Below are 15,063 nucleotides of genomic sequence, written 5' to 3'. Positions count from 1 at the left end.
TTTTTACTAGTTTTTGAATGGTTTTTAAACAGAAGAAAACAATTTTGAAATCGGAGCATATTTTGAAAAAATGCTCATTTTGAGCCCGGGTTTTGCTTCAAAATCGAAAAATACAAAGAAATAGGTTTTCCATTTATTTTATAGTCAAATCCATAATAACCTTTTTTAAAGGTATTTAAAAGTAGTACAGGATAGACAAATAAAAAATTAAAATTTTTCCATAGGACCCTTGATAATTCGATATTTATGTTTCATGGTTTTTCTTTATTTTCTCCGATTTTATGATAGCTAAAACAGATTCGTTTTAACGTACGAATACCTCGGAATATTCCTCATAACTTTTATAAAAGACAAAATGTTGTTAGTCTTATAGTTTATTTAAAAACAAATAAAAACCGTTTTTTCGAATTTTTTTTGTGGATATACCCCTTTCGATTTTGGAGCAAAAAAAATTTTTTTTTTCTTGGGCTTTTATCCCTCAGGATTTTCAGTTTAAGGTTCACATTAAAATTTGCCTGTAACCAATTTTGGAAAAAATATAGTACAGTGGGAAAAAATAGTTTTTTTTTTGTTTTTTCATACTTTTACTAATATATCGGATTCTAAGGCTTTGATTCAATTTGTCGATGGCATCTTTACTCCTTATTCTGTTAAACCTGTTTTAATTTTATTATAACTGGTTTTCAAAAAAAAGTACAATAAAAAAATTGACGTAAAAACCCGTTTGTTCTATTCTAATACATAAACCCTCATAAGAACTTCTCTCTGAATATTATGGCATTTCTATAAATTATGAACAATGATGTCATAAAGCTTTTTTAGTGCTTTTTAAATAGTACTTATTATTAATTAAAAAAAAATTAAACCAATTTTTCAAAATTTTTTGCGGGTATACACCCCCTTCGATTTTGGATTAAAAAAAATTTGTTTTGTTGGTTTATTTGGTATTTATGGTTTATTTAGGATACAACTAATAAATTGTTTTGAAAAAAGGTTTTTAGGCTTTATATTTACAAAACTTCTTTATTAGCAATAAATGTTTTTAGTCAAACACTTATGTTTTTTTCAATTAAATGTATAGTCATGATCCCTGACCATTAACGTTGTTTAGTAGCTCTTGAATAATTACTAACATTTTGTATTTTAACTTTTTTATAAGAAAAGCATTTTCTTCACTAACATTCCCTATGTCGCTTAAATTGTAAATAAAAAACAAATTAGACTTGATAAAGGAAATCTAAATTTTAAAAAATGCTTCTATAAAAATATTGCGTTTGACAAGTTTACGTTGATGGTCACCACGAATCTCAAACACCATTGAAAGCAAAAATTCATAACATCAACTAATATTATAATATTAATATTAAATATTACAATAATAATATTAAATATTATAACAGTAATATTATATACAAAAACCTAGAAACGTATTCGTAAAATCCTACAATAAATAATATAACAATATAACCCAAACCTAGCAAAAAAAAAATTCGGCAGTGACGACTACGCTTAAATGTCGCCGTTGCGAATCTCTCCATTAAATCATCGCTACATAGAAGCACCTTAAAACTACAAGGACAAAGTTAACCGTGCTTTTGACAAATAAACGTATATGGAGCGGTATCCGGGGTAACCAGCGTAAATAAACATTCATTTTAGATTCCTTTGTGCATTATAAGCGTTATAAAATTTCTTTTGGGAAATTTTTAAGGTTTATTTTGTGCTTATTTTGAGGAATATTAATTATTTCGAAGTTATATTAATCGGTTTTAGTTATAAGTTTGTTCGTTTGTCATTTTTAGGTAAGTGATTTGGAGGCGTAAGCAGTTGAGTTTTATTGTGCTGGCGATTGCTTCCTTTAAAGTTCTCAAACAAGCAGTTTTTTGACAAATTTGGCTCATTGAATGTTTTAGATTTTATTTCGCCCAGTTAGTTTTATTCTACAAAATCAAAGGTAAGTTTTTATATTAATTTAAGTATATTATCTGTCATAAGTTATATTATCTGTCAATGTGGAAGATTTTGTTCAATTTTTCGGAACAGGATATGTTAATAATTTGATATTTGACACTATAAACGTCAACGTTCTAAAAGTAAACAAGACAATGTTGTTAACAAAAAGTCTTATTTTCATATTGTTATATTTTTATTTACTTAATGGAGAGACAAAATAAAAATATTTTAGATCAATAGAAAAGTCGTTAGCCCATGATAATACCATATTATATTTCTAATATTATTGTGTTCATAAGTAAATATAAGCATAACAAATTTGTATATGGTCGAATACAACGTAAATTATCGTTTTTTTCTTAAAAATTGGTTCATTCAAGGATTTTTTTCTTTTAATATAATCGATTTAAGGTAAGCTTGCTAAACAATCAAAAAAAATCTGAAAATCGTTGGGTAGGTGAATTGCTAAATGACCACACAGTAATTTTAATATCCATTTATATTATAAATATGGATAGGTAACAAAGACAATTTAAACATTCATTTTATATTCCGTTTTTGCATCATAAGAGTAGTTAATGTTCCTTTGGAATTTCTTAATGTGTCCTTTGTGCTAATTTTGAGGAATATTAGAATATATATCAACAGTTTTTAGTTAGACGTTTATATTCTTTCATTTCTAGATTCTGAAGCACCCAACACTTATTAAACTGATTAGATCTAAAAGTGCTGTGCTCCATTGACAAACCAAGCAAGGTTTTTGGAAAAATTTTACTCATTGCATCCTATAGTATTTGTCTTCCATAGTTCCAATCTACAAAAGCAAAGGTAAGTTTTATCCAAATTATATATTATCAATATTATAACTTTTAAACAGCTTTAAAATCCATTATCCTAAATATATGATTACAGATGTAAAAGATGTGCATGCTATAGGTCTGATTTGATTCTGAGTTTTCATGTATAGGTTATATATGTTAGACTACTTAGGGCTTTAAAGGATCTAAATTAAAGGTATTTTATAACATGTATACTCGAAGGCGTAAATTAATTTTTAATTACATAAAATGTAAAGAAATTTATTGTATAAAACAAAACTAGAAACATTGTTACATATAATTTTTTTTGTCTAGTGGTGTTTTTAAAAGTATTTATGGTAACTTTAAAAGTTATTCCTAAAGCAACAATTAAAACTAATTGTTGTCAATCTACTTGCAGTTATTTACAATAAGTACAATAGTTTATTGTGAGTCTAATCTTATAATATAAAGTATTCTTCATGAATTATGCTAATTTACGTAATGGAAGTTAATTTTTAAATTATTCCTGGGTAACTATTGACATCTTTAAAAAGTGCTTTTATTACTCATATGTGTGTGTCTACTAATATTAATAATCTTATTGTGTATCTTACTGTAAAAAAAACTATTAATAATAGGAAATACTAATTTGTAAATTATAAAATCGCAAAGATCAACACACTGCATTAAAATGACTATTTTAATAACTAAAATAAAATTATGAGACCATTATTGAGGTTTTGTTCGTTTTTACAAGATGGAAATAAATTTAACTTTGAGGAAGACACAAATGAATTCCTCCTCTTCTTACTAATTATGTAATTGTAGGCTAAATATAAAAGGTAGAGCAATATTCAGAATGAAGCTGGAGAATTGTTTTAAATATTGTCAACCTTGCAAAAAGCTAAAGAATTTGGAAAATTCTTGACAAAAAAAACTTTTACAATCTTTTACATCTTATTGAAAGATACTTAATTTTTCAATATTAATTATAAAGCCTAGATACTTTATTTCATTCATCCAGTTTATCGTATTGTTCTATATATTGTAAGTTCTATACATATTTATATATCAATTCTTAATTCTTAATTTTAAATAAAATAAAATAATTCAATTCTTAATAAAACCTAAAATCATAAATCAGAGAAGGTCTTTGAATTCTTATAGAACATCAGGTTGATATAGATTTCAAATGAATTAATTACAAAAATAAAGCTAGGCTAATGATTAAAGTATGTTCAATGGATTTTTAGATGCCAAAAATGAATAAGAAGTCTGCTAAGACAACAAGACTCCAGAATAAAGAAAAATATATGTCCAGCAAGATGGTAAAGAAAGACAGTGGTGACAAAAAGGAAAATTTAGAAATTCCTGGTAAGCCTATAAATTTGCAACAAAAGTTGCCCAAAGATATGGTTTCAGAGGATAGTACCAGCAAGGTAAAATTTAATGAAATTGTAACACAGTTTAATAAGCGAAAATCATTGACGGTTATTGATGACAATGATGCATTGTCATCAAAAATTGTCACTTAAAAGAAACAAAAAGTTAATGATTCCTTTAAAAAAATATCACATATAAATAAAATTGAAAAGAAGCCGGAACCTACTAGAATCGATCACCCAACCAAGTTTGAACTAGCATTAAGAGAAGGCCCCACCATTGTATGCAGTTGTTGTTTGCGATTATGGTTTCCCACTTCATGTAAAAAAATAGATCTACAAGTACTAAAAAACAAATTTGGAAACCAATTCACTACACAAATTTGCAATGATGGGGTTTTCTTCTGCAAGTCTTGCTCATTAAATATTTATAAAGGACAATTGCCAAAGTTCTGGTCCGGCAATCATAATATTGTTCACCCTATTCCAGTTGAGCTAAAAGATCTGACTATCCTTGAAGAAAGGATGGTGTCGGCCAGGTTACCTTTCATGCAAATCCGACAGGTAGGATATGCACGACAGTGTTACATAACTGGCCAAATAGTAAATGTCCCTATAAATATAGATACTTCGACCAAATTATTGCCTAGAAATGTAGAGGAGACACAAACTATTCAGGTTAAGCTCAAGAGAAAAATGAACTATAAAAATGATAATCTCCTGGAAACCATACGGCCCGCAGTTGTTCTAAAAGCGGCAAAATTTTTGTGTCAACAACCTCTTTACATACAAGAAGGCATAAAGCAATCAGATGATTGGGAAAAAAATATTAATGACTATATACGATCTCAAGTAGAATCCTCTGCACAGATCATAAATGAAGGCTCAAAAGTGGTGGAACTGGATTCTAAAACAGTGTGTAGTGAAAATTTTGAAGAATTGTTCGATAATGCGTTTTTCGAAACAATGGAAGTGCCCCTAGAATCTAAGAATGACGATAAAAATATTCAAAAAGAATCTTCAATTGAAAAAAACAATATATACAATTTAGAGGAATTCTTAGATGAAGAAGAAGAGCCTTTAAATCCTGGGGGCCAAGAAACTTTGCTTGACAAATGTAACCTAGAAAATATCTGTTTTGCCCCAGGAGAAGGTAAAACGCCAATACATTTGATGCTTGACCAGTTTAGCGATGAACTCTCATTTCCTACACTTTTCTGTGGACATGCTAAGCAATTTCTCACAAAATTCTCCTATTCTGACCAGACGAAAATACAACTCCAGCACAAAGACAGGCGATTTGCAAGGACAGACTATCTGTTGTATACATTTAAAAAACGTCAACTAATCCAATTATCCAGTGCAATTGCAACATGTGTCATAAAAAAGAGGAATGAGGATGGAAAATATACAGCTGGACAAGTAAGACAAGCAAATTTTCTAGACCAGCTGATTCGAAGTGACATGGGATTCCATTTTCTTAGTAGAATTGCAGGTTCACCTGCTTATTGGAAGCACGAAAAGACAAAATTACTGTGTATGATTCGCCAATTTGGAATCCCCACACTGTTTTTTACCGTGTCAGCAGCCGAAACAGCATGGCCCGAATTAATCAAGGTATTAGCACAAGTTGTTGATCAAAAAGATGTTACTCTAGAGGAGGCCGCGAGTATGCCCTACTTAGAAAAAACTCGCTTAATTAGAACAGATCCGATAACTTGTGCCAGATACTTTGATTATCGGTTCAAACTGCTATTTAAGCATATGAAGAGTCAAAATGGACCCTTTAAACAAAATCCCATAGAGCATCATTATTACCGCATAGAATTTCAACATCGTGGGTCTCCTCATGTTCACGGGTTATTGTGGTTATCAAATGCTCCAAAATTCCAAGAAACACCAGAAAGTTTCAAAGAGTGTGCCGAATTCGCGAACAGGTATATTACCTGTAATAATGATTTAGAAAGTGTCCGTGATATAATTCAGTTTAATACGCATCATCATTCTAAATCGTGTCAAAAAGAAGTGCGGGGATACAAAGTTTGCAGGTATGGTATCCCATACCTTCCAATGGATAAATCGGTAATTCTAACGCCAATAAAAATTGACAAAACCAAGGAAGCGGATTTACGTAAGGCCATGTCTGAAAAGTTTTTAATGATAATGCGTAGGCTTAAGGATAAACCAGATTTATCATTTGAAAACTTTTTGGCTGACCTTGGTATGTCTAAGGATGAGTATCTTAATGTTATACAGCACAACATATTTAAAACCACTTTATTTTTAGAAAGGCTGCCAAAAGATGGTTTTATTAACAACTTTAATGCTGAAATGTTCTCCATGATGAAGAGCAACATTTACATTCAATTAGTTTTTGAGCCATATGGTTGTTGCACCTTTATAGTCAACTATATCAATAAGTCCCAAAGAGGTGTGTCTGATATTTTAATGAAGACTATGGAAGAAATTAAAAAAGGTAATTTAGATGTTAAGGGCAAACCTAAATCTCTTGCAGCAGCTTTCTTAAATGCGAGCGAAGTAAGTGCCCAGGAAGCCGCCTACAGCGTGTTACAACTACCGATGCATGACACCTGTACCTCCTATGTATACATCCATACAAATCCAATCAGGGAAAGGACAAAAATGTTGAAACCATTAGCACAACTTAAAGAAATGGATAATGACCATCCCAATATTTATTGTGATGGTCTTATAGAACACTATGAACAGCGGCCTGATGAGATGGAAAACATATGTTTGGCTGAGTTTGCGGCCTATTATGATTTCTTTAAGAAACAAGCACAAACAAAGACTAATGGTTTACCCTTAAAAGATGGAAGTGGCGTTTTAGTTAAAAGGGGTCATGCTAAAATTTTAGCCTACCGTAGTTATGGACTTCAGCAAGACCCTCTTAACTATTATAGGGAACAAATAATGCTATACATCCCATGGAGAAATGAAGTGGATGAAGTTGAAAATGAGAACATTGATCAACAGACCATATACAAAGATCGATACCAAGAGATTGTTGCAAATCGACAAAAGTTCAATGTCTTAGATGAACAGGTAATCGACGAAGCACTGAAACTTGCCGAAGACCGATCAAATCAATTAGACGATGGTGGATTCGGTGGAGAAATCGATGATGAGTTTATGCCTTATGGACTAGACAACCCCATTTATGATCCATTCAATCACATCATCGATAAGAAAGACGACGAAGCGCCAGTAAAACATATCGCTTTTCCAACGCCTCATCAGATAAGCGATTCAGAGTATGAAGCCCTCATAAGCAAACTGAATCACAAGCAGTATCAGTTCCTTAATGTCGTGCAAGACAGTCTAATTGAAGGGGAAACTTTCTACTGCACACTTAGTGGTCCAGCAGGTACAGGCAAAAGTCACCTGATTACGGCAATAACCCAGTCGTTATTGCGCCATTTCAACTCAATACCGGGAAATAATCCTGAAAGTTTAAAAGTGTTACTTTGTGCGCCTACAGGTAAAGCGGCATTTAATATCGGAGGTATAACCTTACATGCGGCATTATCGTTACCCGTTAGTCAGTATGGTGAAGAACTAATTCCGTTACACCATGACACCGTTAATACTATATATTGTAATTTGTATGACTTAAAATTAATTATCATAGATGAATATTCCATGCTTGGCGCCAGATTGTTTGACCATATTAACAGTAGATTGCAGCAAATCTTTAAATCTGACGCCATCTTTGGAAATATTTCAATAATTTTATGCGGCGATAATCGTCAATTACCCCCAGTAAGGGATATGTATATTTTTTGCCCAGTAAAAACAAATCCGTATAAAGAATTATGCGGAACGTATCTGTGGGATCATTTTAAATATTTTGAACTTTCAGAAATAATGAGACAGAGTGAAGATAAGTCTTTTGCAGTTGCCCTCAATAATATGGCGTTTGGTAAAATGACCGACGAAGATGCAATTGATCAAGTCCAGGGAAGTCGACAGTATTGACCAAATTCCTGAAGACACTATGCATTTATTTTGCACCAATGCTGAAGTAGATGCATTCAATGAAATGAAACTGTCTACATTTAAAACCGAGCGAGCCGTAAGTCAAGCCAGAGACGTTATCAAAGGGAGTTGCTCAGAACGACTAAAAAATTTATTTCTGGAACACGCAAAAAGCTTAAAAAAGGGGGAGAGTTTTGGCCTAATGTTAAATTTAATATTGCAGGTAGATGCCAAATATATGATTTCAATGAATGTGGACACCAGTGATGGAATAGTCAATGGTGCAACAGGCATCCTACGTCAAATAGACTATGACCGAAGTAAAATTCCATTCAGAGTGTGGATGGAGTTCTTCGATTCCAAGTCAGGCCAGGAATGCCGCAAGAGAAACGAATCCCTTAGGAAGTCTATGGGTGTGTTATACACCTGGACGCCCACAGAAAGAGCTGCTAGAGCTGTTAAAATTCAAAAAGGCAGCAATGTTCACGTTGAGCGTCTTCAGTTTCCTCTTGTAATCAGTGAAGGAATTACAATCCACAAGAGTCAAGGTGCCACCTACAAACAGGTGGCTGTTCACATTGGAAATCGCATGACGAGAACCAGTACCTATGTTGCTTGTAGTCGGGCCACAAAGCTAAGTGGCCTCTACATCATTGGTAAGTTTTGAGGCCCCTAAACCGGCAACCGAAAAGGATGCTGCTTATAAAGAACTGGTAAATATGCAAGAAAACAAACTTATAATATCCAGGTATGACACTCAGTATCTTAATGATTCTAATGTCAAATACATTATTGCTTATCAAAATGTGCAAAGTCTACCAAAAAATTTTAAATTTATAAAAAATAATCCCATTTTTAAAGACGCACATTTCCTAATTTTTGTTGAAACCTGGTTACTTAAAAAGAAACAAAATTTAAAAATAAATGATTTTGAAGTGTTTGCCAACCTGAATAACGATTAAACTGTAAGTAAACCCTTTGGCATAATTTGTTTCAAGAAAAAAAATGTATCAGCAAAAATAAAGTCAGTGAAAAAATACACCAAAGATTTCTGTGGTATAGTGTTTCAAGCAATCACATTTTACTTGAATGAAATTTATGTTATAGCAGTTTATATTCCCCCAAAATTGAGCATTGCACATGCTAAATTTTGTTTGGAAGAGGTTATTGATCAACAAAGTGATATCCTAATCATCGGTGATTTTAATCAAGATATTATCAATCAAAATGAAAATGGTTTGAAAAATTGTTTAATATCTAAAGGTTTAAGTTGCAAATTGAGTGTTGGCGAATCAACTACAAAATCAAAAACTCAAATTGATTGGCTTTTAAGTAATTTTAATAATTTGAGTTACAATATTTACAATACTGTGTATAGTCACCATAAATCACTAGTGGTTAGTATTTATGATAAAGGTTTTATTCCCAAGCAGGTAAAAAACGTTGATAAAAATAAACAATCTACAAAAGGCTCTACTGAACTAAAATTTAATACCAAGCAAATGCAAATTTTACCAACACAAAATTCATTGGGTATCTCTACTTACCAAAGTGTAGAAGATAATAATGACAATATGGTAGTAGATATTAGTTCAGATGACGAAAACAACCCCAACTTATTTACTAAACCGCCTGCTTTATTAAATACCGATATGGTATCATGTTATGCAAATAGCATCGTACAGTCATTTTTATGTTTACCTGAATTTCGCTTTTCCATTTCAAAGCGAAATACAGCGCTAAACAGTATTCTAAATGATATTATGCTGACCAAAATTAATTCCACATTAAAAGTTCGACAATTGGTGTCTGGTCGAAATGGTGAAAATTTTGCTGTAAATCAACTAATGGACGCTCAATCATTTTGTCAATCTTTAATCAGAAGATTAGATGCAGATGATTTTAGCATTTTCATAAAAGCTAATGGTCATGAACTTTTAAATTGTCAAAACTGTAATATTAATATGAATGAAAATGAACAAATAATATACACTCATTTTCTTTATTTTCCTGAAAATTGTGGCAATTTAATTGATTTTAATTCAATGTTAATGCTAAAAGACTCTGATAGATTATGCCCATACTGTAACAATAATCTAAAAACACGCTCAGTGGTTATATGCCATAAATATTTGGTAGTATGTCTTCAGAGAATTGGCCCTCAAGGGAATAAGATAAATACCAAATTTTACAATTTTGCCTCTGAAAGTGTTATTTTGGATGAGCAAATATTCCGAGTAAAAAGTGTTAAGCATCATGGAAACACCATTGGATCTGGTCATTATACATCTATAGTTAATTATAACGATCAATGGTGGAAATGTGATGATAATCGCATAACTAGAATGTCTGGGTTTGATAACACTTTAGAAGATGTATACTTATTGCTCTTAGAAAAATGCTAAATTTTCTTAAAATACTAGGACAAACCTATTTAACATAAACAAAATTACAAATGAGCAAAGTAGTATTCAAATAGTATGAGCAGTGAGTTTTGCATTGCAAGCAAATAAAACATCAGTTTACTCACACTTCTAGCTCAACATGCATCCAGGGGTTATCCGGCCCGACTGTAACCAAAACTCTTGACGCACTTCGATTCAGATACTAGGTTATGATCTCCCGCCCCCCAAAAGATTTCACTACGTGATATCTTTATATATTAGAGTCATCTTATGCGATAAGTGATTAAACCTAGCTTAATGGCCAATTTGTTATAATGCATGTAATTACTTATTGCAATGGGTGACGGATTTTTCATTCGGCGAGGCAACTTTTGCTATTAATAAGTCTTGAGGTATCAAAAGTCGGAGTATAAAGATTAGTGAGTGGTAAATAGTAGATAATTGTAGAAGTGCCTTGTGCTATTGGCATGGCTTACTATTAATCATTCGCTTTCTCAATGAAAATCCCTTTTCTAGTTTTATATATATTTTTAAATATATATTTAAATATAAAAGTCTCTCTGGGAGAGTAAACTATACAATTTCATATTTATCTGTAAAACATATAATTTTGCTATGTGGCTACTAAGCACAATTAATTCTTTAATTTATATTTCATGGTTTATTTTCAATGTGATATGGAAATGTATGGTTTATCTGTAAAAATAGCAAATCAACAGACCATGTCTGTTTTGTTTAAATATGCTATATTAATTTAAAACAGCATAACCTCGTAAAATCAGTTTTCGTTATAAATGTTCATGATAGAAATATGAGATATTATTATGTTAATTTATTAAGAATTTTTTAGAGAAAGTTGATGTAATTAATTCGCGATTTACAAAAAACTGATTTTCGCTCTGACAAGTGCCTCTCAAGTCCTGGATGATTCTTAAACAAATAAAATTCTTTTTTCAGCAACATTATCTTCTGATTGTGACAAATGTTTTGTCATAGTAATTTAATATTTTTTTTATCATATATTCTTTATTATATTGTATTTAGGAAATTAAGATTGAAGACGATATTACTACTTTGATACAACTCTGGTACCGCTCTTTCCAAAAATAGACTGCCAACCTGTGGAGAATATAGGTACAACGTTGCTTTCATATAATTTTTTAAAATTAATTGTCTAATTATTACAGAAAAAAGAACCTACGAGAGAAGTATATGCCCTATCTTACCCTACCCTTATCCGATGGCTACACATACTATATTAGCAGAGGCCGCCGCAGAAGAATTTACCAATACTAGTGTTTCTGAAGAGAGAAATAAAATGAAATAAAAAATTTCATAATTCTAGATAATTTTATAATTACGTTTTCTCATTGTTGTCGTAATAATTATTTTCCCTTTCGCTGTCAACTTATGAAGCCTGAGGTTTAACTAAAAATTAAATAATAGATTACAAATAACCAATTTCGAATACAGTAGATTTTAATTCTTAATGCTTTTTGTTTGTGATTCCAATATCAATATTTTTATATTTTGTTAAGATATAATTATATATAATATATACGTGTTATTACTATAGAGTTTTATTGCATTTCAGAAACACCAATGAACATCACATATATAAATATAAAAATGATCTTCCATGGAAGCTCTAGATTTATGATGTTTAAATATCACATACATTTTATTTTTATTTTTTGTTCACTCAGATATATTACAGAACAACTAACGGAAAAACTTGTTTGAGACTCTCTTTTAAAAAATAAAAACTATTCAATCATTTATCAACACATCTCTTACCAGTAGTAAGTATGAGTTAAAATTATCTATAGAAACGCTCCACTTGCTTACTACAAAAAAATAAAGTTTAATGGATTTTTTATTTATTTACTTATGATAAATTGGAAGCTACTGTGAACATTTGTGTATTGTCAACTTAGAACATTGAAAACGTTTTCATTGTTCTAAGATTTTCATTGCGTATTTTTATAGCGTTTAGTTTAATTCAATGAGCAATATACAAGTATAACACAGATATAGCGCAGTCTATAGCCTGCCTTTAGGATATTATTAAAGTTAAAAAACCCTTTCACACTTTTCTCAAAAGACTTTCACTTTTAGAATAATACAGGCAATCCAGTATAAATAATAAATTATTTATTTGTTTTTTTTTATTAAAAAATAATTAAACGCAACAACTTATTAAGTCCAGTGCAACGATATATTAGAATGGTCACCCGTCAAAACACCATCATTCCACCTGCCAAACAATGTAAATAGAAGGTGGATGACATTGTTTGGCAGGTAGAATGCTGGTGTTTTGACGAATGACCATTCTAATGTATCGTTGAACTGGACTTTACTATCTACATAACTATAACTTACATACTATCAATAACTTATTAAATAACTTAACTATAACTTAACATAAATAACATAAAAAATTACATAAACATTAATAAATAACATAAAAAATTAAATGAATCTAAAATTAAAACCTACTCTACCCTCCCCCTTCCCCTGCCACGACCTCGGCCCCTCCTCGAGCCCCCTCGCCACTGGTACCCGCTTGTAGTGGCCCCCGTGTGCTTCAGCACGGCGGAGGCCACCGAGGCCATGGCGTCGGTTACTACCGACAGTAATACTTCTAAAAAAAAATAATATATAACAAACCTTAATCTATATAAATTTGAAAAGAAAATTAATATAAAAAAGTTATATATTACTCTGTTTATGAAGAACCGATTGCTCGTGCTGTCGTTCCAGCCTTTTCTTCCTCCAGTTCCTTCCCCTTTGCCTCTACCTATTGTAATTTTCCTCTGTAACAAAATAAAAGATTTGAAATCTTTCGTTTTCTGTGACAAATGAAAAGAAAGTTGTCAGTATTCCAGAGAATTTTATACTTACGATTATTGGGTTGGGTTGGGTTGCGTTGGTTCGGGTTGGGTTGGGTGGGTTGGTTCGGGTTGGGTTGGGTGGGTTGGTTCGGGTTGGATTGGGTGGGTTGGTTCGGGTTGGGTTGGGTGGGTTGGTTCGGGTTGGATTGGGTGGGTTGGTTCGGGTTGGGTTGGGTTGGGTTGGCTTTTCTTCCCCTGAGGTTCTGACTAGATATTCAATAAAATATAACAATTCACTTATTTAAAATATAGTCTAAATTAATTCTTACCGGTGTAAACTCCATTAGCGCCTCCAAACTTTGGGCAATTTCGTCTACGTTCATGACGAACTCACAAAAAAAACCCAAATAATGGTTGTTAGGGACGCTGTATCGTTCACCTGAAGTTACCGTTCGTATTGTATTGTTTCTAAGAGAGCATTAAATGAAATAACCTCGATTCCATACTACAGGGGCGATTAAAACTTTGTTTTGGTTAAAATATAAGAATCGAGTTCAATTAATTTAATTGTGCAGCTTTTCTCCTTATATTGATTTATTTCATTTACAGATATTTGAAATATAAGACACACAACGCGACTATATAACAAATTATGGTTCTTTGAAGCATGATACCCCAACCACTGGTCATCTCTTTCCTTGGCATATAAACGTTGGTACAGCTGATAATTTTTGTTTTTTTTTTAAGAATTCCTTTATAGCCCTTCACAGACAAGACCTAAAGGTTCCAAACTGGTCCCCACGGACCAAAAGTATAGGAGCGAAGCGACTATACTTGTTATATAGTCGCAGACTATATTATGCACGCCACGTCGGGCCCGAAAAATCGTGTTTTTTTGGAAATAAAAATTCATATCTTTGGCTGTATGGCTAGCGAAACGATGAAATTTGGCATAGGGTCTCTCAATACATTGGGAATGATGGATCCGTAAACGAATTTTTTTTACGGTACCACCAAACGGAGCGGTACTGTCTCAAAGTCAAAAATTCGTAAAAAAATTGGTAAAAATCGAGTTGCTCACGAGATCTCAATTTTAAAGCGTTCAATCGAGTTGAAATTTTCAGGATATATGGGTTCTTGGGGCTTACGTGTCTGTATACTTTTTGGGCCCGATCGGTATACAGGGTGAGTTGTTATAAGCGAACAAAAGTGACTAAAAAAAAAATTCAAACTTCTCCAGAAGCTAAAAAAAAATTTTTATAAAAAAAGTGTTTCGGCGAAAAGACTTCATTTTATAAGAGATTTAACATACTTGGAGCTTTTTTTTGTAAAAAATTTATTTTACGAGTTCTGGAATTTTCAGTTTTTTGGAATTTTCCGCCAAACGATACTTATTTTGAGAAAAATTTTTTTTTCAAAAAATAACTTCATCTTTTACCTTTTATATGCCATATAAACGAAATTTTTGGGAACCATACAGGGCGAGCAATAATGAACTTTACCCATGAAGGTCCGACCTGAAAATCACATTTTATTTAATAACTTTTTAGTGGTGGCACCTGGACCATTTATATTCTCAGGGATTAAATACTTTAATAACCCCAATATTTATGTAAAATTACAATCTTCCAACATTAATAGGTTCTGAGCAATTCGAATTTTCGCGTTTAATTCATTTGCCACGTCCCTG

General features: G+C 31.8%; 2 protein-coding genes across 4 annotated transcripts in view; both read left to right on the top strand.

The window, feature by feature from the left end:
- Window positions 1-1,568: 1,568 nt before the first annotated feature.
- The window catches only part of LOC126748056 (uncharacterized), a 1,030,708-nt gene continuing 1,017,213 nt past the window's right edge, over window positions 1,569-15,063 (top strand). The window contains exons 1-2 of one of the 3 annotated variants that reach the window (XR_007664607.1): window positions 1,569-1,954; window positions 2,637-2,709. The gene's annotated coding sequence lies outside the window, so the exon portion shown is untranslated. Of the gene's footprint in view, window positions 1,955-2,636; window positions 2,710-15,063 lie in introns of those variants that run through there. The other 2 variants (XR_007664606.1, XM_050457052.1) reach the window with 2 other exon arrangements.
- LOC126748067 (uncharacterized) lies at window positions 6,940-11,673 on the top strand. The gene is made up of 2 exons (XM_050457075.1): window positions 6,940-8,790; window positions 11,584-11,673. The coding sequence occupies exons 1-2, from the start codon at window positions 8,097-8,099 to the stop codon at window positions 11,589-11,591; spliced, it is 702 nt and encodes a 233-aa protein (XP_050313032.1). The 5' UTR covers window positions 6,940-8,096; the 3' UTR covers window positions 11,592-11,673.

This window comes from Anthonomus grandis, chromosome 21 (assembly GCF_022605725.1).
Source record: "Anthonomus grandis grandis chromosome 21, icAntGran1.3, whole genome shotgun sequence".
Taxonomy (NCBI): Eukaryota; Metazoa; Arthropoda; class Insecta; order Coleoptera; family Curculionidae; genus Anthonomus; species Anthonomus grandis.
The sequence above is the reverse complement of the archived record's forward strand: the minus strand, read 5'-3'. Positions and strand labels throughout refer to the sequence as shown.